This window comes from Passer domesticus, chromosome 2, assembly GCF_036417665.1.
Source record: "Passer domesticus isolate bPasDom1 chromosome 2, bPasDom1.hap1, whole genome shotgun sequence".
NCBI classification, from domain to species: Eukaryota; Metazoa; Chordata; class Aves; order Passeriformes; family Passeridae; genus Passer; species Passer domesticus.
In genome coordinates, this window is record NC_087475.1 from 105,984,515 (window position 1) to 106,006,185 (window position 21,671).

General features: G+C 46.1%; 2 protein-coding genes across 3 annotated transcripts; one reads left to right on the forward strand and one right to left on the reverse strand.

Moving 5' to 3' along the window:
• The first annotated feature begins 20 nt into the window (after positions 1-20).
• CTC1 (CST telomere replication complex component 1) lies at positions 21-17,970 on the forward strand. 2 transcript variants are annotated; one of them, XM_064410298.1, is made up of 24 exons: positions 21-123; positions 204-337; positions 1,621-1,867; positions 2,752-2,948; positions 4,497-4,641; positions 5,015-5,317; positions 5,491-5,619; positions 5,954-6,180; positions 7,709-7,880; positions 7,966-8,166; positions 8,399-8,525; positions 8,726-8,840; positions 9,182-9,641; positions 9,986-10,075; positions 10,359-10,502; positions 10,787-10,857; positions 11,622-11,722; positions 12,047-12,212; positions 12,439-12,525; positions 12,609-12,765; positions 13,242-13,306; positions 13,546-13,708; positions 13,850-13,976; positions 14,868-17,970. In XM_064410298.1, exons 1-24 carry the CDS (start codon positions 103-105, stop codon positions 15,026-15,028), a joined length of 3,810 nt encoding a protein of 1,269 aa, XP_064266368.1. In that variant the 5' UTR covers positions 21-102; the 3' UTR covers positions 15,029-17,970. The 2 variants fall into 2 exon arrangements, with proteins under 2 accessions (XP_064266368.1, XP_064266369.1); XM_064410299.1 differs by lacking the exon at positions 21-123 and having other exon boundaries at positions 204-1,867; positions 9,983-10,075.
• On the reverse strand, positions 17,564-21,671 carry VTCN1 (V-set domain containing T cell activation inhibitor 1). The gene is made up of 4 exons (XM_064410312.1): positions 21,605-21,671; positions 20,305-20,652; positions 18,383-18,661; positions 17,564-17,698 (listed from the first exon to the last, which is right to left on the reverse strand). The coding sequence occupies exons 1-4, from the start codon at positions 21,666-21,668 to the stop codon at positions 17,577-17,579; spliced, it is 813 nt and encodes a 270-aa protein (XP_064266382.1). The 5' UTR covers positions 21,669-21,671; the 3' UTR covers positions 17,564-17,576.

A 21,671-nucleotide genomic window follows, 5' to 3' on the forward strand; every position in this document is an offset into this window, starting at 1 on the left:
GAGGGGGCGGAGCCCGGCGCTCGCGCGCGACCCTCCCGGCGGCGCCCGCGCGCTTCCCGCCGCCGCGTCGCCGGGGCAACGGCGCGGCCCGCGCGGGCTGTCATGGCGGCGCCCGGCGCGGCGGTGAGTGAGGGGCCCGGGCGGCTCCGCGCCCTCCCCGCCGCCCGGCGCTGAGAGCCCGCTCCCCTCCTTTCCCCCCGCAGGAGCAGCGCTGGCTGCAGGCGGCTCGGGACTTCGTTCGGCGGGCGCTCCCGGACGGGCAGGAGCCGGCCGCGCTGGAGGCGGTGCTGCGGTGCCTGCGGAGCGCGGGCGGCGGGACGCTGCCGCTCGGCTACAGGTGACGGCGGCGCGGGGGGACGGGGCCCGGGCCCCGCGGTGCCGGCTGCGGGACGGGGTAACCGCGGCCTTCCTGTGGCCTCGGGCTGCCCGCGGTGTCACCGAGCACCGTCTGCCGGGGGACAGCGGGTCACCGAAGCTGCCTTTGCACGGCAGCTTCCCGGCTGGATCCTGCGGGGACCCTCCCGGGCTCCGAACCTGTTGGCCAGCTCAGCTCAGCGCTCGGGTGTGCGCTGTTAAAAAAGGGGAGCCTAGGATAACGTGGTCCGTATGTTAGTTGCCAAAAGGCTTTTGAGTGCTTACCGTCATGAAAAATATATCCATATTGGAATGTTTGGCTTGTCTGGATCTGTTTCTCGCTCCAGCTTGCAGGATAATTAAAATCTCTGGCACGACCTGTATTGGGAGAAAACATCAACTGGAATTGATTAGGGATTTGTGACTTTTAACAATAGTTAATAAATGTAGGTGGTTGATCTTCCACACCAGCTAAACTTATCTAATTTAAGCCATATATTTTCCTGTGTATTTATGACATTTAAACCAGACTTTGGTTCATTTTCAGGAGAATCTATAAAGAAGAGTTGAAGTACTTGGTATTTATCTCCTGTGAGGCCAGTAGTCTGTTTGTGTGCTGCATCCACAGCTAACCACCAAGCTCTAGAGCACAAGGAGAGAGTCTCTTTGCTGCTGTATGTGATAACCATGAGCCAGTGTCCTGCTGTAGTTCAGGTTTCTCCCAAAAAGCGCTCAACACATTTGATAAAAACATGGGCAGCACTGTGCTTTTGTGGATCATAGGTACCAGTGTTATTTCTGGTGGTGCTCTGTCTCCGAAGATGGAGCAGTTTCAGCTAATGGAATTTTCAGCTAATCCCCTGTTCATTTTCCTGCAAAATGCACAGCATAAGTACCTGCATAAATTTATGTCTTCTGATTAATTTTTCTGTATCCAATTACTGTTTATTGCTGATTAAGACCCATCACTCATCTGGACTCGTTTCTTGCTTTGAACTTTTGATCCCTGACTAATGAAATGAAACTCTTCAAATTCACACTCTTTGAATTTGATTATGTCCTACTACTGAGCAAGTGTGTGTTGTGAACAGAGCTCCGGTTTCACAACCTGAAATTGTCAGTGAAACTCACTGGAAACCAGTACCAAAATCACAGGCTGGAGAACAGTTTGTGTTGGCTCTTTCAGTGTGGATATTAGGGTACTTTGCAAACTGAGTTCTTGTACATCCTGCTGTATTCTTGCTTTTTACTTTCTTTTTTTTCCAGTTTCATCTCCATCTCTGACCTGCAGCATAAGCAGCGCATACCATGCTGCAGCCACCTGAGCTGGAGCACTAAGGAATTTAAGGAATGGTCTCATCAAGGACAAGGTGCGTTACCCATGCAGCGCACTTTGCCAAGGACTTACCTGATCCTGGTTGGCTATTTAGCAGATGGAAGGCAAGAAGACAAAGAAAAGCTGGTAGATGGTTGCCTATACGTGAAGGACAATACTGGGATAATTCCATGTGAGGTATGTCCTTGGTCTGAGGGGTTCTGTGTTTGTTCCCATTTCTGGGGCAGCGTCACAAGCCACCAGGGGCTTCAGGTGTTCTGCCAGAGTCTAGTGAAGGAAGTAACACATCTCTGTAACAGGCAGGAAAACAGCAAGCTGACGTCCTGGGGAGAGGATAGAACATGGGAAATGTGCCTTTGCTAGGAGAGGAAATGCTGAATGTACTGTCATGGAAAAAAGAGACAGGCAGTACAGGTCTGTTCTGTTCACCACAGTACAAGGTGGCCTGGGAGACCTTTGCTGAATTCCAACTAGTGGAGCAGAAATAACTTTCTGGAGAGTTGTACTACGTGTTCAGTGATGCACATGCAGACATACTTTCAGGAAATAATAGCTTGCATGACAGTTGACTTAAAAGCCTACTGAACATAATTGCAAGTGGAGTCAAGATAGCAACCCCTACAGTGGTGGTGACAGAGCACTGAAGTTGTACTTTCCAGTGAGACAAAGTCTAGGAAAAAGTTGTCTTGGTAAGAACTTCTAACTGAAAACAAGGGGCTAAAGAAAGCAGGCAAGAATTTTAGAAATATGGTGTGAAAATAACTAAGCCTTGCAGTGAATTAATTATCACCTTTCTGTGAGGTTGTGACTATAAACACGAAGTGCTAGCTGTAGAGTTCAGCAGGTCTGTTCCAGATTTGCATCTGGAAGGACAGGAGTTCTCTGTGCAAGGTAAGAGAGTGGGCAGAAAACACTGCTCTCATTTAGTGATGAAGCCTGGCAGTAGGAGAAGAGTTTGTGATGCACATGCAAGGGTGCACTGGTAATGAACACTCTAAGTAGTGCTGAGAAAACAAACTGAAACTCATCTCAAGCTTCAATCTCATTATCTTTTCGTTTAGCTCTTGCACTTTGAACTGGACTGGCTGGAGTCGCTGTTTGTCTTCCCAAGCTGGTCATATATACCACAGACAGACCCGAATGCAGCAGGGTACTTGGAAATCCTGGTGGATCCAGTGCCAGTAAATGCCCCCAGGGAAGTACTTCACAGCATTCCAGTCACCTCCCCCGTGTCAGCTGAGCCACTGCTTACCTCCAGGTAAACACCCACGGTGCCCAGCTCCTCAGAGCACTGTTGCTCTGCCTTGGCAGCTAACATGAAGAGCACTTGGCTTAGAAAGAGACAAATTCTATTTTTACCACATGTGGAAACATAGCACTGAGTGGTGGAAGTAAAACTTACACAACAAAGCCACTTTTCTTTAGTCATCTGTTTCCCAGGAGTTTATTGGAATTGTTTCTTCTGTAATTTGAAAAAAATAAGATCAATTTTAAGTATTTCTATATGTAATTTCAAATTATAGAAAGACTATTAGAACAGTGTTGATTCAACTGCCTTTGAGGCTAAAATTCACTCTTTTGATTAGCACAATTTTTTTTGATCCTCCAGTGAACCAAAAGTATACTTGAAAATAATCCTGTATTTTATTATGACGTTAATATGTTCCACTGGCCAAATTCTTATCAGAATACTGAGATAAAAGTGCCAGTGAAATGTCAACTGGTAGAAGTAACTGTGCTTTAGCTTACAGTATGTGAAAATGAGCCAATGGAATTGCAAATCGTAATAAGTTGATAATTTCAAGTCGTGCTAGATGATGTTTTATCTTGAGTAGAGAATTCCTGTTGTAATTTAATTACAATAAAATGTCACTAATCATGCTTCTTTCATTTCTTTTTAGTTATCTTTTGTTTTTATTTGGTTTATCTGCTTCTAAGAAAGTAATTCTAAGCTTAAGTGTTTGATTTAGCTCAAGGGACCTTTCTAAACAAGAAGACTATTTCCATATTTCAGGGTATGTTCTCAGACTTTTAATCTTCCATGTTACAACTAAAATGTTACAGTAAGGTGCTGGTATTGCTGTGTGTCTACTATTGATTGGGGTTTTTTTAAAGTCATAAAGTTAGATAATTGTTTAGATGTTTTGGAATCAAGAATGGTTTTGTTCAGAGTAAGTGGGATGGTTATAGTGAGGTCCAGTAGGAGCTGAAATTGAAATTTCAAACATAAATTTTTTGGAAATTACTTTTTAAAAATCTTTTGAAACAGCAAACAGAATTGATTCAAGAACTATAATCTCTCTTGCCTCTCATCTGCTTTCAATTTTGCTGCTCTTTCACTCTGTGTCAAGTTTGTTAGAAAGACTCCATTGTTGCTTTCAGGCCTCTTGTTCATAGGCTTGCAGCTTCCACAGTGTCACGTTCCACAGACATACAAATCCAGATTTTGTTTTCTGCAGAAGAATTGCTTGTGACTTTTTTTTCTCCTTTAGACCAGCAATTAGATTCTTGTTTGTGGTAAAGCCTTTCATAACCTAGCTGTTGTCATGGAGTGTGTGAATTTGTTATTCTGTTCTTTCTGTCATCAAATACTAAAATGTCAAAAGCATTTAGTATAGAAAAGTTAAAGTACAAATTTTGTAGCCAAATATTGTTTTGAAAACCCCTCTGAGAGATTGACCATATTGCTTTGTTGGATCCGTTATTCCCGGACAGTACATGCTGCATATTTGTTTATTTTGCTTTTGGGATATTTTTGAGCTTTCTTTCATCTCTAATTTCAGTTGCCTCTTCAATTGTCCTCTAGGATTCCATGTAAGAAAAGATCAAAGCTTACTGTAGCAGGGGAATTGACCAGACTTGGGCCTCTCCTTTGTGTTCACCACAAGACATTCTTCTTTCTGTTTCTGAAGTGCTTTGCATCTGCTGTTTGTGTCCCTGTGCTGGTGCAAGTAAGTCCTTGGAATTTTGCTCACAAATTCAGTCTGGATCTGTGTATGTGCTAGCTGTTGAATCTTTGAAGCTTGCCATTGATTTCCCCTAATGATTTATTCTTCCTTTTACTAGTGATATCTTTTTAATTGCACCCAGTGCACAATAGTCTTGGTATGCAAGAAGTCTAGTTCTGTGCCCTGCAGAAATACAGTCCTTCTCCCTCATGCTGTTGCAGTGTCCCTGAATGTCTTTCACATACAGTCCTTTTGCTAAGAGTGTGAGGCAATCCTCTGGGTGGATAAGGGTTCTTTTGGGCGGGATTATTTAGGTCGGGAAGAATTTTTTTCACTGGAGTTGATGCTGATGTTGCTTTTTGTTTCTCTGCTTTAGAAACCCAGCCAGCTGCTGTGGCATCGTGTCTTCCAGCTGGGTCACAGGTACACAATCACAGGCCTGAGTATGTCCAGCCTGAAGAAATCTGGACAAACGATTTTTGTCACCAGTGTTTCTTCCTGCCTTCTGCCCTACTGTGCAGAGCAGGTGAGGGAGCAGCCACTGAACAGTGCTTCACAAGGAGAATCCACTCAGTCTTCTTCCCTGGAGACTCCTGAGCAGCTCAGTTGCTCCTTGGAGCTGGGGGCTGAAGAGGAGAGACCAAGACCAACCAAAGAGTCCAAGATCATCTCCTATGTGGTATGGATTCACAGGCTCAGCCTTCACCCGCTCATGCCCTGGGGTTTCGGCTCCTGGCCTGCAAGGACCTTTATTTTTATCATGAGTTTATTTTCTTACTGCTCAAGCCTGCGACTCTCTTATATTTTGGGACTCTGTACAGTCCTCTCACCTTCTGTTTGCTTTCTGTTTAGGGATTTGTCACCAAAGTACTCAATGTCCAAGCTGGTCTCTTTTTACTGGATAACCAAGTCTGCTTGTGCCTTGCTTACCAGCCACTGCTGAACTCTGCACGGGGCCTCCGACCGGGAGCCTGTGTGGAGGTAAGTTGAGATTTGCAGGGTCATGAAGTATTCAGTGGAAAAGACTTAGGCCCTGGGAATGGCTTTTGAGTGTGTGGGTCAACAAAAGGCTGCAGGAACATGGGAATTATTTTAGCAAGTATCTGGAACAAAACTGGAGATCTTACTGCCTGGACTCAGTCATGAGAGTTGATATAATTGTTATCTGATTTCTCCCTAAACTGTGCTCGGTGCCTTGGGCCTGATTATAGACAATCCAGTAGAGTGAGAAAGGATTTAAGGTGGGGTTTCAGTTTTGGGGAGTGGTGGCAGACTGGCTATCTCTTCTCTTACACTCTGTGCCTCTGTATCCCAGCTCATCGACGTCCACCTCCTGCAGAAGCCTCTGGTGTCCTTCCCTTTCACGGTACTCGGTGCTTGCCTGAACAGCATGGTTGTGCTGAAGAGCTTCTCAAGGCTCAGCACCCCCTACCAGCCACTGGCCCCTTCAGGAAATCTCTGCCTCCAGCTGCTCTTCCGCTTCAGTCTGGGAATGCCGCTGTACCTCTGGCTGGTGAGCCTCCTGGAGATGTTTGAGGAGAGGTGAGGACAATTCTTCTGAAGTCAGGCTATGCCTGAATGTGCTTTGTAGGTTACCTGGGTGTCTTCTAGACCAAAGGATCACAAAATTACTGTGCTTGGATATTACAAGCAGCAATTGCTTCTGGGTTTTTGGCCTAAGTAATTAATTTACCCAGACTTCACATCATGTCCAGTTGCTTGTTACTTTGCAGTTGCTTCTATGAGAAAAGCCGGTGCATTTTTCAAGTGTAGGTGAGGTAAAGGTCTTGGGAAGCTGCAGTGCTTCTGAGCATTTTACTCACATAATCCTGCCTGGAATGCTTTGTCATGAAATACAGAAGGACCATAGGGGTGTCTGTTTGCCAATGTGGTTTGTTTGGCAGATCAAGGCAGATCAAACTTCTTTGGCAGATCAAACTGAGGCTAAAGCTGGAAACTGGTGCTACAACTAGATAATAATTGATAAAAAGGCTCTTGTGTCCTGACTGTGCACAGAAGCAGCAGCAGCTGCTCAGCATATCACTTTCAGATATTCTGAGTGTTGCCAGGAGTGTGATAATTTGTTTTAGAGTCTCTGTCTTGGCAGATTTTCCCACCCATGCTTAACTCCCAAGTCTTCCAGATGGCTTCCTCCTCTCCCTGACGCTGCACTCTGTTTGCAGGACAGCTGTGGGCCAGTTTCTGGGTTTATTTCTGGCTTCTGTTAGTGAAGATATTTTGTTTGCTCTGAAGCAGTTATGGTTGATCACTGTGACTGCTGCCTTGGTGAAGTATCTACATTTTACTCTCAGTCAAGTAGCAATTTATAGAATGCTCAGTGTTCCTGTGTTTTACTGGCACTGTGGAATTTTAACATGCTACCAATAAAACAGCTTCAGTTTTGCCTTGGGAATTATGCTAGCTATAAGTTTCTGGTTTTATTATCTTTTTCATTTTCTTTAAATGTGATTGCTCAGTCCTGGTACTGCTTAAAAATTATTCCAGTGAGTGCAATTTCTTTTCATTTGAGTTCACTTTCTGTCATATTTTGGCTGGCAGAGTGATCACTTCCAGCCATTCAAAAGAAGTAAGCTAGATTTATTAAATTAACTCTACATGAGAGAAATTTTGGTGTAAGAGTAGTCTGTGGTTGTTTCTGACTTGTGTTTTTTGCATTCTGTAAAAGAAAGCCAAGTGTACCTAACATGAGTAATTATATCGTGCCCAGCCAAAAGGCGTGGAGATACATTTGTGTGGCTTAGAGGCAGATTTTCTTCATGTCATTTGTCTCTCTGGCCATTTGAGTTTTGAGATTTTGCCAGTCTGTCCATTTCTGTGGATTTTCCTGTTCCTTGTCTGCCCAACATAATTTGCATTGGCCTTAAATGCTCTATTTTTTAATAATTTCATGGTTTTTGTGATCTCTTTAGTTCTTGTCCTATGCAGCATATTCACTCAAAAAAAGCAGAAGGAGTCCCTGACTTAGATCTCACTAAAGACTCACTAGAATGAGTAAGACTCACTAAAATGCAAGATCTGCTTCTGCCTTTAATAGTCATAACTTTTTTAGGTTTTCTTGTTTCTTTGGGTGCCGTCAATTGCTTAGCTCTGTGCACCAAAACCCTGGAGCTGCTGAGAAGTTCCTTGCCCCCCTTCTACAAGCTATGGAGCCAGACAGAGAAGAAGCAAGAGATATTTATAATGAAATTCTATCAAAAAAACACCAGTGTCCCCTGCAGAAAGTGAGTAAATGTTCTTTGAGCTGTTTCCTGTTTGTCGGATGGGAAGAAACTCAGCTGATTAGTTCTTTCTCTCTCTTGTTCACAGTATTTGACTCTGAGCCCTCCATGCCAGGCCCCTTCTCTGTCTGCAGTTTGCCGCATGGCAGAACAGAAGAGCTGGGAAGGCTTCAGTCCATCACAGTTGCTTTCCCCCTTGGAGGCACAGCATATGGGCACCCAGGAGCTGAATCGCAGACTGGCCTGGTCCTACTGCACACTCTCAGCAGAAAGTTTCCAGCCCCAACTGGTATGTGCCTCATTCTCTTACCTGTCTGTGCTTTGAGAGCTCCTGCTTCTCACCGTGCCTTCCAGCACCCTGTCCAGTGCATTCCTCTTGCTCCTGTTAGGAAACAACTGCTTTTCTCACTGTGGCATAATGAAAACAGACTGAATTTGAGCTGCTGCGGCACACACTTTGATTTATGGCTTTCAAAGATAGGAATTGTTTGATGCTCTTTGCAGCTTCCTTTCTGTTGTAGATACTGCAAGGTGTGCTGAGGGTCTCCTCCAGGAGCAGTTCCCTCCAGCTGCAGGACAAGAGAAGCGCACTTCGCTGTGTGATCTCCCATAAGGATGGCAGCCCCTTTGCCCAGACTGCTCTCATAGGTATGTCCCACTAAACTGTATTTGAGTGCTGAGCTTTTGCTCTTCTGCCTTCTGGCTCCAAAACAAGGAAGAAGAGACATTGTGTGGAGATGCTGAACTGTCACTGCCTGACCTCGTGACTTTAAAATGAGGATATTGACCTTACTGGTTTTATGTTCTCTTTTTATTTAGCTCAGCTCTTTTCTCTGATGTGTTTGCAGGATCACTCTTGCAGGTGGAAAACTACCAGCTTGTAGTGGAGAGATTCCTTAAGACTGATTTTCCCTCCTGGGAACACCTGGAAAATCTGGAGCATGTGAGAGAGAAAAAAACTAGGTGAGTCCCTTTATTCAGTGTGCAGGTAAAATCATCACTTTCCAGTTCCATGAGTATTTTGGACTATGGTACCGCTTCTTACCAACGTAGCATTTCAGTGCCAAAGCACCTGTTCTTTGCTATTTGCATAAAATGAGCTCTTTCTTGACAACAAAGCCACCATCTCCATTTTGTTCATAGTACTTGCAGCCTAGGAGTGGCCCTCCACTTCACTCTTCCCCACTGCTCCTGCTGTGTACCTGTGGGGCACTCACCAGATGTGTTTTTCCCAGATGAGTGTTTGTTTAGGACAGCCACGTGTCAGGAATAGGGAGTTTCACTGTTACCATTTGTCATTTCAGCGTCTATGTGCAGTTCTACTTGGAGGATGTTCAGGTTCTCCATGCTGCTGAAGGACAAATCCAGAAAGCCCTTAGAAGTGGAAACAGCTCCTCTTTGAGGAATAAGAAAGATGGCAGCACAACATCTGAGCTGGAAATCCCAGCGGCAAAAATGCTGAAATTGGAGGATCCCAAGGCAGATACTGGCAGAGATGAGAACTGTCAGGGGGGCCAGAGCAGCCCCAGAACAACGAACTGTGTATCTCACCTGTTCTTGGTTACCCAGAAAGAGGGTCTCATGTCACGCAATTACCAACTGCCCGCAGGAGGTAAAGAAACACACGAGCTGCAGCCCAGTTTCCAAGCCACAGTGCTGTGGCTGGGCAGACCACAGCTCTGGAGCCACCCCAGAGAAATTGGGAACTTGTTGGAACTGGAGGAGACTGGCTGTGATGAAAAAGAGGGTGTGACGCAGCAAGAGGTGAGGCAGCTTTGGGGTGTAGTTTGATAAGTCTGGGAGCTGGCTCCTCTCAAGTGAGCCTGTGTGGTAATATAGTATCAATGAGAAAGTGATTTTTGTGTTGGGTGCCTTTGTGTGTTTGTGCCAGCAAATTCCTTCTTGCACCCCAAGCAAGTTCCATCTCCTCTCTGTCACCTTCCTGTAAATGCATCTGCCTTCTCTTACTCTTGGTGGTAAGGTACTCTAACCTTACTTCTCAATCAAAACAACCTCTAGGCTGGGCTTGCTCTCTTTTTACTGTATTTTTCATTCCATACCTAACAGTTCTCTTCACCTTCTCTCTCTCTTGTCCCTTGTCCCAGCAGGCACTACTGCTCTTTATGGGGAAGTCTCTGCGCTGGTTTCCATTCCTGCATGTGGATGGCCTGTATCGCCTCACTGTGCCCTGCTGCTCGGTAAGAGACAAGTTGTCCTGCCCTTCTCTCTTGGAGACTTGTGCTGAACTGCATGTGGGAGTCAAGGAGTCAGAGGGTGACTAAGCTGTTTTCAAGGTCTGGAATTTCCTTCTGTCTTTCCAAGAAACTGCTTTTGTTCTGTTTTTGATTAAAATTCTCAGAGCTCTGAGTTCAGTGGATTTTTTTTTCTTTTGTAAACCATTGTTCTTCACTTTTTCCTTACTGACCTTTAATCTCCTTCCTTCTAATAGTCTTCTGTCTTGCCTTATCACTCTTATCTCAGGACTTGGAAGTGTTTTACAAGCTCTGTTCTCCACCTGTGCCAGCAACATTCCTGAGCAGACCATCCTGCCCCCTCTGCCTGCTTGTCCAAGATAGCTGGCACTTAGAGCATGAGACCTGGATCTCCTGTCTGCCTGAGCACCAGGTATGCAGTGCCTTATCACACAGGGCTTTCACAGGCTACTTGTAGATCTCTCCAGAGCTAGCTAGAAATTATCAATACAGAGTATCTTCTGGGGAGACTGTTCTGCTCTAAGTTCCGTCAGAGGCTGCTGCTGGACTTCATATTTTCCTGCTTCAGAATTCATCTGAAGAGGAAGCATGAGTTGCTTGATCTAGCTCTGAGCTCGCAGAGCTTGTCTTCTCTGCTCTGGCTGGGGATGCCTGTAAACTGCGACCTGTCTGAGGCTGTGTCTCCCTCCCTTCTAGCTGACAGCCCTGTCAGTGCTGACAGGCATGGAGCAGAGAACTGCCTCCATCCCAGAAGTGCTTAGCAGCAGGTATGTTGCTCTGCCCCAAATTACAAGTGACTGTGTCTTAGGGAATGGCTCTGTGGTAATTTTTATTGTTAAGTGCTATATTAAACTGAGATTAAATATCCACCCTAGGAATATGGTTTGGAACATCTGTGTGCAAGTAGTTCAGACTTCTCCCATCCTGGTTATTGAAGCTTGTAGGTGACAAAACTGCAAAATTATGTCTAGAAAATGGTTTGGCTACTGCTGGAGTGGACTAAGTCTACCAAATTCCTGTCAGAAGTGGAAACAAGCACAGCAGGGAAAATCAGACTGAATGTATATTTTCTGGGTGTTTTTTTTTTTGTTTTAGATTTTTTTGCATACCTTGCTCAAACAAATACTAAGTTTAGAAGCTTTTGTGTTCAAAGCATATTTAATCTGGGGTGGTATGTATGTACACTGGATTTTTCACCAGTGTTTTATGAAAAACTGTGTTTTCTTTGCTTGGCTCCTTCATCTAATTCAGAAAAACAATTTGGAGTTTAGCAGACAGGAAGGCTGTAGTGCCTTACCCTTCATCTTCATGCTGAGCCTGAAGCAGCAGAAAGCAAGGTAAAGGGGCCTCTTGTCCCTGGGAGGGGTAGGCTGCAGCAAGCTGCCCTCAGTCCAGTAGCTCAGGTGCTCAGGGCAGGTTCCTCAGAAACTGTGCTTAACCAAGAGTGCTCCACTTTGTGGCAATCTTGAAGTCAGGCCTTCTTCCACTCCCTTTGTCTTCAGACAGGACAAAAATCCTGGTCTGCTCTCAGTTTCACAGGTTCCCTTGTTTCTTTCTGTGGTGAGATTGTGGAGAGGACCTTGTGTGCCTCTCCCAAGAATGAGAAGCCACCTGGCCATCCAAAGCAGAGAGGTAAGACTGTGGCAGCCTGTTGAGAAGCAACAGATTGGTTCTTCTTTCTGTTTCAGAGAGCCAGTGCACTTGGCTAAGTGTGCTGCTGCGTCTGGGAATAGTGGAAGTATGCTAGGATGTTGCATCCTGTGCATGTCAAAGGGCTTGGAAACTGCACACTGTGTATGTGGAGATGGGAATGGGAATGCAGTATCCAGAAAACCTGAGAGGTGGAACAGTGACATTGTGATGGGAGGAAAAGCCCCTCTAGCAGGCCCAGGTCAGTGACAGGCCATGCTGCCTGTGAGAGTGACTCAGGGTCGGTGTGGTTCTGTGCCTCCTCAGGAACTCTGCTGTCCAGGGATCACAGTGTGAAGCTCAGTGTCTCAGCTGCTCCAGGCTCCCCTGTTGTGATGGACATTTACATTACTGCCACCTACCTGCATCATCTCTGGGGTTTGCTACCTGGAGCCAAGATCCTCTTCCAGAACTTGGAACGCAAGATCTCAAGGTGCTTTAGAGTCCTGACCTCTCTTATTGTCTTTGAAACCATCTCTTAATCTGACCTCCCATATGGACTTCCCTCATCCCTTGTGCAAACCTTCATGTCTCCCAATCCTTTACCATAAATTATTTTCCTACCATGTTACAAATGAAGATCAGCCCAGCCATCCCAAGAAAACTCGAGTGTTTGGTTTCTGTGAGCTCTTTCTGACATCTGCTCTTTCATATTGCAGATTCCATAATGTTTATTGCACATACAATGCCTCCAGCTGTGTGAGCATCCTATCTCTGCCAGCTTCCCACCTACCTTTTTCTTCTAGGTAAGTGTTGGGTCTGTTCTCATGATACAGTGTCCAAAAAAGGCTTCTATGTTTCAAGCTTCTCAGATTGCTCTTTCTTCTAGTCCTGCAGGAGAAGCCTCACCCCCCTCACTAGTGTTTCTATCCAGCTTGAGACAGCTGCAAAATGTGGCCCAGGCCCGGATTTTATGCCACTTGTCCTGTGTACTGACAGTGTGCCTGCAATGGATTTGCTCACTTTGCAGCTGCATCTTCAAAGAGGTATTCAAGCTTCCACAAACATAATTTGTGAGAGATCTTGCAGATTTTTTACTCACACATCCTTTGCTACCATATAGAAGAACTGAGAGTTCCTATCTCAATTACAAACCCTCTTTCCAGTGTCTGAGAAGGCCTTGCATATTAGAAAGGGACCAAAGTGATAACTGATTAGAAGTGTGTTTCAGATGCCAGGCAGGCTGGCAGCTAGGACTGGGGGTGAAGTGAGGACACCGAAGAGAACAATCCTACTCTACTAATGCTCTGCTCTTCCCATGTTCACTGCTATTGGGGATCAGCACCTTGCAGCAAGGTGATTTTTCTCCCCATATAAACTTTTCCCAGAACACTCATTGGAAACGCAGTGAAATTCTTTACACCTTTGCATACTTAATTAGGGAAGTGTTAAAATAAGCAGTGGCCCTTCCCTTTCTCACTTACACCACCCATACTTAGCTGTAGCTTTGTTCTTCCTTCAGGGGAGGTGCACCCGACACAATCCCCCATGTCCGTCACAAACAGGAGTGAGGCAAGCCAGTGCACGGTGAGTGCTGGAAGGATTGGGTGTGGGAAGAGCAGGGAGGGGGGACAAATTACACCACAAACTGGAGGGGGAAATCATATCAAGGATGGGATGTGGACAGAACAGAAAAGGTGGAGTTACCACATCTTCTGAGATGCGAGCAAACTCTCTACTGAGATGTGTTTTCTGGGGTGTGACCCTTGTGAGGGAGCAGGTATTGTCCTGCCCTCCTGATGCCAGCCTGCCTGCTCTCTGCACAGGGTGCTGGTGGAAGATGGAACAGGTGAAGCTGTGGTGCTGTGCAGGAATGAACATGTGGCAGCAATGCTGGGCCTGAGCCTTCTCGAGTGGGAGGCTGTGCAGAACTGTGTGCAGAGCAGAGGCAGCGTGTGCATTCAGCACAGGGAAGCTCCTGGAACAGGGGTGAGTGGGCTATTCCAGCAGCAATTGCAGCCTACTGGGCTCAAGTCTTGGCTGGACAGGATTTCCCTTTGCTCTGGGTGTTCCAGAGCCTCCCTGCCTCCCACTGAACACTGCCTGGCAACACTCTCTTTCCTTCCTCAGTGTCTAGAGGAACCTGAGGATCTTGTTGCCTGTTACCTAAGGAGTCTGTGCAGAAGTCCTCTCATATGTCGCCCTATCCTGTTGGACTTCAGTCTAGACAGGAAGCCCTCCAAGATCCTGCAGCCTGGTAAGCAAGTACTGCTGGCTTTTCTAATATTTAGTGTGGGAAGGAAGGGAGGAGGCATCTCATCAGGCTGGGGAAGGAGAGGTGCCTTCACTACCCATCATAGCAAAATCTTTGAAGGATTTTCCTGGAATTTTGTCTTCTGTAGTATAGAACTAAGTTGTGTATTAGTAGATCCATGGCTATAAAAATACAGAAATAATATTATGGAAATTCTTAAAACAACACAGGATAAATTTTTCTACTTCACACAGAAACATAAAACTGTTCTTGAGAAGGATTCCCGGTCCTTGTCTGGGACAGGAACCTGATCAGCCAGAGTTACTGTGCAGACCTCTCAAATCAAGTGGGCTTTGACTGTAGATAGGACAGCATGTAGGGTCAATAGCAGGCCTGGAAATCCTCACCTGGAAATCAGCACTGAAGTGTTTTGAATTCATGAGTGCTGAGGTCTGAGCTCATGCTGCCACAACTGTGCAGTTGCTGTGTTAAGGGGACATTACTCCCACACAGACCTAGAGCTTGAGTGCATGTGCTGCAGGGGTTGATTTGCTAAGCTCACCAGAGGATGCTCTGCAGTGGAGACTTTCTGGCTGTCATGTACGCTGTCTGTAAAGATAGGTTGCTGATACTGATGGAGGATGCAAAGCTCAGAGCATCAGCTCTGTGAGCACATAGTTCACAGCATTTCACTGTGTAGAATGTCTGTTTCCTCCAGGTTGGAGGGATGCTGGTAAAATTCATTCCTCTGCCTATGTCCTGGAGTCATTCGTCGTGGTTTAGGAGACAACAAGCAGCTGCTGCAAGGCCTTCCCTCCTGCTTGTGCAGCTGTGGGCCAGAGCAGAGCCAGAGCCCTGTGCTGAGTTGTTACCCATTGTATCCTTCCCCTGCAGCTCCCCTGCAGCTGCGGAATTTTCACTGTGGTGAAGTGGAGTTCGTGTCACGAGTGGGGCCTCGTCCAACCCTGCTGTGCCTGAAGGTGGAGGAAGTGGGACAAGATGCCTTACGCTACCTGAACAGCCAGAGGATGAGCAGGACATCCAGTTCCTGCTGAGTGGGAGCCACTGCTTAATATCTCTCCCAGTGGGAGAGGAATTATGGAAATACCTACTGTGATCAGGAGCTTTTTAAATCTCCTTTCAGGGGGAGCACAAGCCTGTGAGCACAGGGTGAAGCATGCAGTCAAGCAGCTGCTGTGACTCATGGGATTCCTGAATGGTCACTCTGGGCCATTGTCAACCACTGACACTGGGCTCCATTTTGGAAGAGAGCTGTTCAGTGCTTCCTATGTGACAGCTCTTGCCTTGGGCCTAGGGCACACGGTGTGTGCATTTTGTGTTGTAGTATCTACTAAATAAAGCTATGAAAATATTACTTAAAGAACACTGTTTTAGTATCTGTTTTAGTATTCAGGTTTACTTGCTATATGGTGACCATTAACAAAACTAGTATGGTCTTCTTAACCTAATTGAAATAATTAAAATTACACTTTTAAAGCATCTCCTTCAAGAAAAGAAATGAAGTGAGTAAGCTGCTGTTTGGAGACTAAATCACGGTGCTAAATTACAAGATTATTTGGGCATTGTTTTGCAGTTTAGCAGCAGCAGCCTGAACATTAGGTGGGGCTGGTAAGAAGAGGCAGGCACTGAGCTGTGATACAGGCAGTGGGTTTATTGAGCATGAGTGAAGTATCTTCCCTCTCAAGGCCTGCTGTCCACTTCTGAGACCAAAGTGTGAGTGGCACAAGACCTGATAGATGCCACCATTCAGTAACATTGTGAGACTCCTTCCTAAAAGGTTGCCAGAATAGCTTCAAGCAGAAGTCTTTGCAAATGTTGCTGTGACAGCCTTACTTTCTGTGGGTACTTTCTGCAGAACAGAAAAGATTTTACTAAAGCTTGTCTCCACCCTCCGGAAAGAAAGCAAAACAAAACCAAAAAAAACCCAAAATTAACTGTCTCAGCCTGAGGAAAATGTTGACTGTAAGTGATAAGACAAAGATAAAGTCTGGTTAAAAAGTGCAACTGAAAGTAGTCCTGTAATACGAATAACACAGTAGCAGACAGAAATAGATAGGAAGTACCTGATAACATTTATTTAAGAAACAAAAAAGGAAAATTCACCTCTATTGTTTTATCTGGGTTTGATAACTTTGCTTCTGAATTTGAAGCTTCCAGTAGTATCTTACTAGTCTCTTTTTTCCTCATGCTGTATGTTAGTTTTCTGTCTGCTGTCTGCTTATCTGTTCCTCTTTTATTTCACATTACAACTGCAATCATCACTCCTCATACAGAACTTTAGATATGGTTTGTCTTTGCCAGGATATTCCAAGCCTGCTGGCAGTTTTCCAACCCATCGCTGTTCTGCCATTCACATCTTTTTCAGCAGAGGAGTTTGATTTTAGCATTCTAACAAGATGAAGGAGATTAACTGCCTCTCTTATTTACAGTTTTATTAGTACAGTCAGAGAATCACAAGACAAGAGATGGGTGAATCAAATCTGTTTGGGGGGAGTTAAGATTTGCTTTCTTTTAGTACTCTGAAGGAGCTGTTCTCTGCTGTATTGCAGGAAACCCTTTTCCTGTTTGTGTCTGAAATTCTGCCCATGATCAGAGTTCTGGTCACTGTGTTAGATCAGACAAGGGAACATATCTTGTCCTACAATCAGAACTTTTCCTTTATGCAATTCTCCTTATCACATTCCTTGTTCCCTTTGTGAAGCCAAACAAAATATCCTGTTGTTGGTGTGGGTAAGAAATAATGACACAAGAAAAATCAGCTAATTTCATGTTTGTACTACAGTGTACTCTGGAACCAGCAGGAACTCCTAAAGCCTTCAGCCCCATAGGGAGGAAAGCCTGAAGTGAGTTCTGCCATCAATGTAGCTGTAATACCTGCTCTATGTGGAAAGACAGACATGTTCCTTTCAGCTGATTTTCTTTAGCTCACCCTTTCACCAGTTCCCCTCCAGGTCCTATCACCCAAAGCTAACAAATACTGAAGGCAGCTGTCCTGTGCTTTGGCTGTGTAAGCCTTCTTTATTCCAGGTCTGCAGGGAATTGCTCAGGCTGGCAGCTCCCTCTAGCCATGTTCAAGGTGTCTGTAGTATTTATTGGAGACACAACACTGTACTGTGGAGTTGTGTGAGTAAAGTGGGAGCAAGCAAGGCTTGTACTGTAGCAGGTCTTGTGAGCAGGGAGGGAGAGGAAAAAGCCCGTGCTGCCTTGCAGCTGTGAACTGCAGCCCAGGTCCAGGAAATGGTGCCCGGGAAAGAAAATGAGGGGACAAGTAAGAGCTGACAGTTGATGGTGCAAGAGAAGGATCTCTGTGGTTGCAGAAAGTGATGGGAGAAGCTTGTGGGAGAGACAAGCCATGTGTCCCACCTAAAGGTGGGGCTGGGAATGAGGAAAGGATGGGCAGAGGAGAAAGACATGCGCTCCTCTTCGGGGAAAGACACACACTCTCATTCTGGCAGGCTTGAGATAGGTCTGCTGCTGTAGCCAAACTCCCTAAGAGCGCCTCCGTATATTGTACGTATATGAATTTCTCTTCCCAAGCTTACCTGCAGGTCCAGCAGAGTTTCCATCTGCTTTACAGAGGCTTTATACTGACAGCAGGTACACGGGAAGCAGAAGCATCCAGTGACAGGCTGGAAAGGAGGATGACACTGACTCTGCATTCAGGTTCACCAGCTGGAAGTTGCTCACCTTTGTAAAGCTGAAATCTGTAGCAGAAGAATTGTGAGAGGCTACTAGAACAGGAGCACAGCAGGGAAGGCAAATAAAGTGTGTATTTATTCCTTCCCATTTTTCTGAATATGGATGAAGATAGACCCTGCCTGTGCCTGTACTGGACACCAATTGCAATGAAGTCATGGCTGTAGAAGCATTATGCCCCTTTTCATGTAGAACGGAGAAGATACTGAGGACCTTTAGAAAGCTTGATTTTCTGTGAGTAAAATGTCTTTTTGAATAAAGGGATTGGGCTGGAGTCAGAGCTATTGATGGTATTGTCATCAATAACGGCTAAAGGAGACTGTTGGTTTGGTACACAAATGGGATCTAAGATGAACTGCTAAAGAAAGTGTCAAAAGATGTAGGGCTTGGTTGGTTGGTTTGGTTTTGGTTAACGTTCCAAGCAATACACTCCTTTGAAGTGTGTCCCTCCTTCCAGTCCTCTGGCAGTTCTGTCCCCATGCCAAGGTGACAATACCACGAGAAGCATAAGAGGTAACAGGAGCAAACACAGACCCTTTCATTTATCCCAGGGACAGAGAAGTGGTTGGATTAGCCATGCTTTCAGTCCCTTCCTTGCCTGACACAGCTGCTGCAGGAAGCCCCTGGTGCACCAGGAGCACTGCTGAAACTCTCTGCCGTGCCTGTGGTCTCGGGGTGCTGTTGAACCCTACCTGTCACTCTCACGTTGACCACAGCCTTGGCAATGCTGTTTTCAATCACGCAGGTGTAGGTGGCATTAGCAGTGGTGTTGTGCAGGAGGGAAACCACCTTCACAGTGATGTTTTCAGGGTTCAGCTGGTAGCTGGTGTTGGCAGCGTGGGGCAGGTGCTCCCCAGTGTCACCGCAGGCCGTCCAGCGCACGGCAGGGCGAGGGAACCAGCGCGGGGCTTCGCACTGCAGCGTGTCCCCACGGCTGCTGTTCTGCACCTGCACCACGGGGATGCTGAAGGCTTTGGGAGGGAAAACAGGGAGAGAGTCAAAACAAGGCAAGTGATAGGAGCTGGGCATGAAATACCCAACTGCACCTACCAGTCCCAGGTATTTCTAGGCTGCTTGCTGCTTGGCAGCGCAGCACTGCCTGGAGCCAAGCCAAAACCAGGCTCAGACAGAGCTCTGTTCAGGTTGGGCCGTGGGAGGATGAGTACAAGGGGCCCAAGGGCTCATAGGACATAGCAGTCCAGCTTGACAGGATCTCCTGAGGTGGTGACACAGCTTTAGTGTCTTTTATTTATTCATAATAATGGGGAAAGGTGATTCACGCTCTCCACCCACTGAGAAGGGGGCCTGACCAACACCTACAGCTTCACAGAGTTGCAGAATCATTAAGGTTGGAAGAGACCTTTAAGATCAAGTCCAGCTGTTAACACAGCATTAATTCCACCACTATACCATAACCATAAATGCACGTATTTTAAATTTCTGGGGATAATAGGTGACCCCACTACTTCCCTGGGCAGCCCGTTCCAGGGCTTGATGATCCTTTCCATGAGCAAATTTTTCTTAATATGAAATCTAAACTTCCCTTAGTGTAACTTGAGGCCATTTTCTCTCTTGAGCAATCCCCTGCAGACCTGGAATAAGCAGACCTTACACAGCCAAAGCCCAGGACAGCTGTCTTTAGTATTCAGCAGCTTTGGCTTTGGGTGGTAGGACCTAGAGGTGAACTGGTATAAGGATAAGCTAAAGAAAATCAGCTAAAAGGATCTGCAGGTAAGCTTGTTCTTTCCACACAGAACAGGTATTAGAGCTGTGTTGGAAATAAAAGCCATTAAAACATTTCACATGTTCTTTCTAATGCCTTTTCTGTGTGGATTACTTTAAACATCCAATCAAGTGACACAAAAGTAGGCAGAGCCACAAGGTTACAAGGAGAGATAGGGGACAAAGTCCCCATGGAACATTTGCAACCCTCAAGCTTGAGCCAAAACCCTCTTTCACTTGGAGAGGTCTGAGGGGTTTTCCTCACCCAATTTAAGCTGCAGGGCAGCAATTCTGGCCACAGGAATGAGAGGGAGGGTGCAAAGACTGCAGTCTGGAGGAGACCCTCGAGGGGTTCATCCCTCAGTCTCAACATGAGGTGATCACTTTGGGAGGAGACTTGTTATTTCAGCTAAATTCATCTCACTGGAAGAGGCTGAAGACCTGGTGGTTTCCAGAGCTGTCCTGGAGGACTGACTCTTGTAAATATGCAGTGTTTCAGTTAACTATGATATCAGAGGTTTGTTGCTTTGGTAATAATTTTAAAAAACCAAATACTTCAGAAAAACTGAGAAAAATATATTAAGTACGCTACCACTTTTACTATGCACACTACTGGCTGGAGATATATCTAAATTCTAATTAGGTATAATACCTAATTCTAATTAGATATATCCTAATCCTAATTCTGGAGAGAAAAAGCTACCATGTCATCAAGATTATAACCTTTTCTGGAATAAGGATATCAAAAGAGGGGTTAAAGCCATAAATATCCCTGTAAAAGCCAGAAATATACCCTACCCAGGGGTGTAGCAGCGTCATCAGCACAGGCAGGTTCAACCAAGCCACACTAGCACGTGTTTTGCAGCAGGATTTTGCTCCTTGTAGCCCTCACCTCCTGTCCTGTACCGCAGCTCCGCTGCTCCGCTCCCTCTGGCTGTGGTGACAGAGCACTGGTAGGTGCCAGCATCGGAGAGCTGCACATCCCTCAGCTCTAGGGAAGCATTCCCGCCGATCACCTGCTCCGCAAACACGGCCGTGCGGCCCTGAAATGATGGATCCTGCTCCTGCAGGTGGTCCTTCCCACCCCTGAACTCATGAACCAGCCCAGCTACGCCCTCCTTGGCCCACTGGATTGCTATGCTGTCCATCCGGATGTCGGGCTCGAAAGTGCAGCCCAGGATGCTGCGCTGGCCGATGTTCCCTGGAGACGTCAGCGCCGTCACACTGATGGAGTGTTCTCCTGCAAGGAGAGAGCAAGGAGGCTGGAGAAAGGTGAGGCAGCAAGCCTGGAGAAAGGCCAGACTGCCCTGTGGGTGTCATGGACCAAGCCCGAGGCTCAACAGGCACTGGCACACAGCAAGGCCTCCAGTGGCAGCTACCAGTGCTGCCAGTAGAGGCCAGCTCCTGTGGGTTGCATGCCATGATAAAGCACAGGAGTATTTCTGTAGTAAAAGAGTGCTTCAAAAAGTAGCTCTTCTTACTTGTTTGAGAGGAGTTCACGTGGTATTTTCTTGTTTACTTATACTTACTCAGGGATTTTTCTCTTTGCAGCTGCCAGAAAAACATGATTTTTATGTCTTTTCTTAATCAGGACCTCCCTTTATGTAATAGAAATGTGATTGGAAGGCATATTGCTGGCAGAGAAATAGCAGCTCTTTCCCCCTTACTGAAATCCAAATATTTTTCTTTCATTTAAGAAAAGTCAGCATCTCAAATCCTAAGCTGCGAGCCTGAGAATTCCCAGAGCCATATCCTCTTTCCCATGCAGCCCTTCCCTTCCCATCCTCACTTAGCACATTCCAAGGAAGCTTCATTTTGACCAACTCCAAAGCAACACATTTTTGTTGTCTCTGAGGGTCCTGGGAAAGGTGCCCCATCCTGGCAGATGCTCTCTAATTTCACAATAAATACCATCCCATCATCTCATCCTATCCAAGAGAAGGAGCAGAGTATGTGCAGGACTTTATGTGCAGGTTTGGGGCTCCAAGCCCAAGGGAATTTCAGCTGACACACCATGACAGCTCCAGCAGCACAGGCTGCACTACACCTACCTGGCCTTTGGTAAAGGGTGGTGGGTGGCACTTCCACACCTGATCACACCTCAGCCTTTGCACGGGATGGACACACAGAGGTAGCAGCAGGGCAGAAGTTCATCCCACCAGTAACTGCGAGAAATCTGAGCAGTCACATACCTGAGACACCAAAACCAATGATCAGGGCGATCACTGCAGCCAGGATGACAATGACTGTAGTCATGCT

What these genes read in the sequence shown, in the direction of transcription:
- CTC1 (XM_064410298.1), top strand. Translation starts at nt 103, where the DNA reads ATGGCGGCGCCCGGCGCGGCG. An exon ending in ACGCTGCCGCTCGGCTACAG is followed by an intron (nt 338 to 1,620) that starts GTGACGGCGGCG and finishes TTTTTTTTCCAG; the next exon opens with TTTCATCTCCATCTCTGACC. An exon ending in CACCTACCTTTTTCTTCTAG is followed by an intron (nt 12,526 to 12,608) that starts GTAAGTGTTGGG and finishes TCTTTCTTCTAG; the next exon opens with TCCTGCAGGAGAAGCCTCAC.
- VTCN1 (XM_064410312.1), bottom strand. Translation starts at nt 21,668, where the DNA reads ATGACTACAGTCATTGTCATCCTGGCTGCAGTGATCGCCCTGATCATT. An exon ending in GCTGCGGTACAGGACAGGAG is followed by an intron (nt 18,662 to 20,304) that starts GTGAGGGCTACA and finishes TCCCTCCCAAAG; the next exon opens with CCTTCAGCATCCCCGTGGTG. An exon ending in GGTCAACGTGAGAGTGACAG is followed by an intron (nt 17,699 to 18,382) that starts GTAGGGTTCAAC and finishes CTTCTGCTACAG; the next exon opens with ATTTCAGCTTTACAAAGGTG.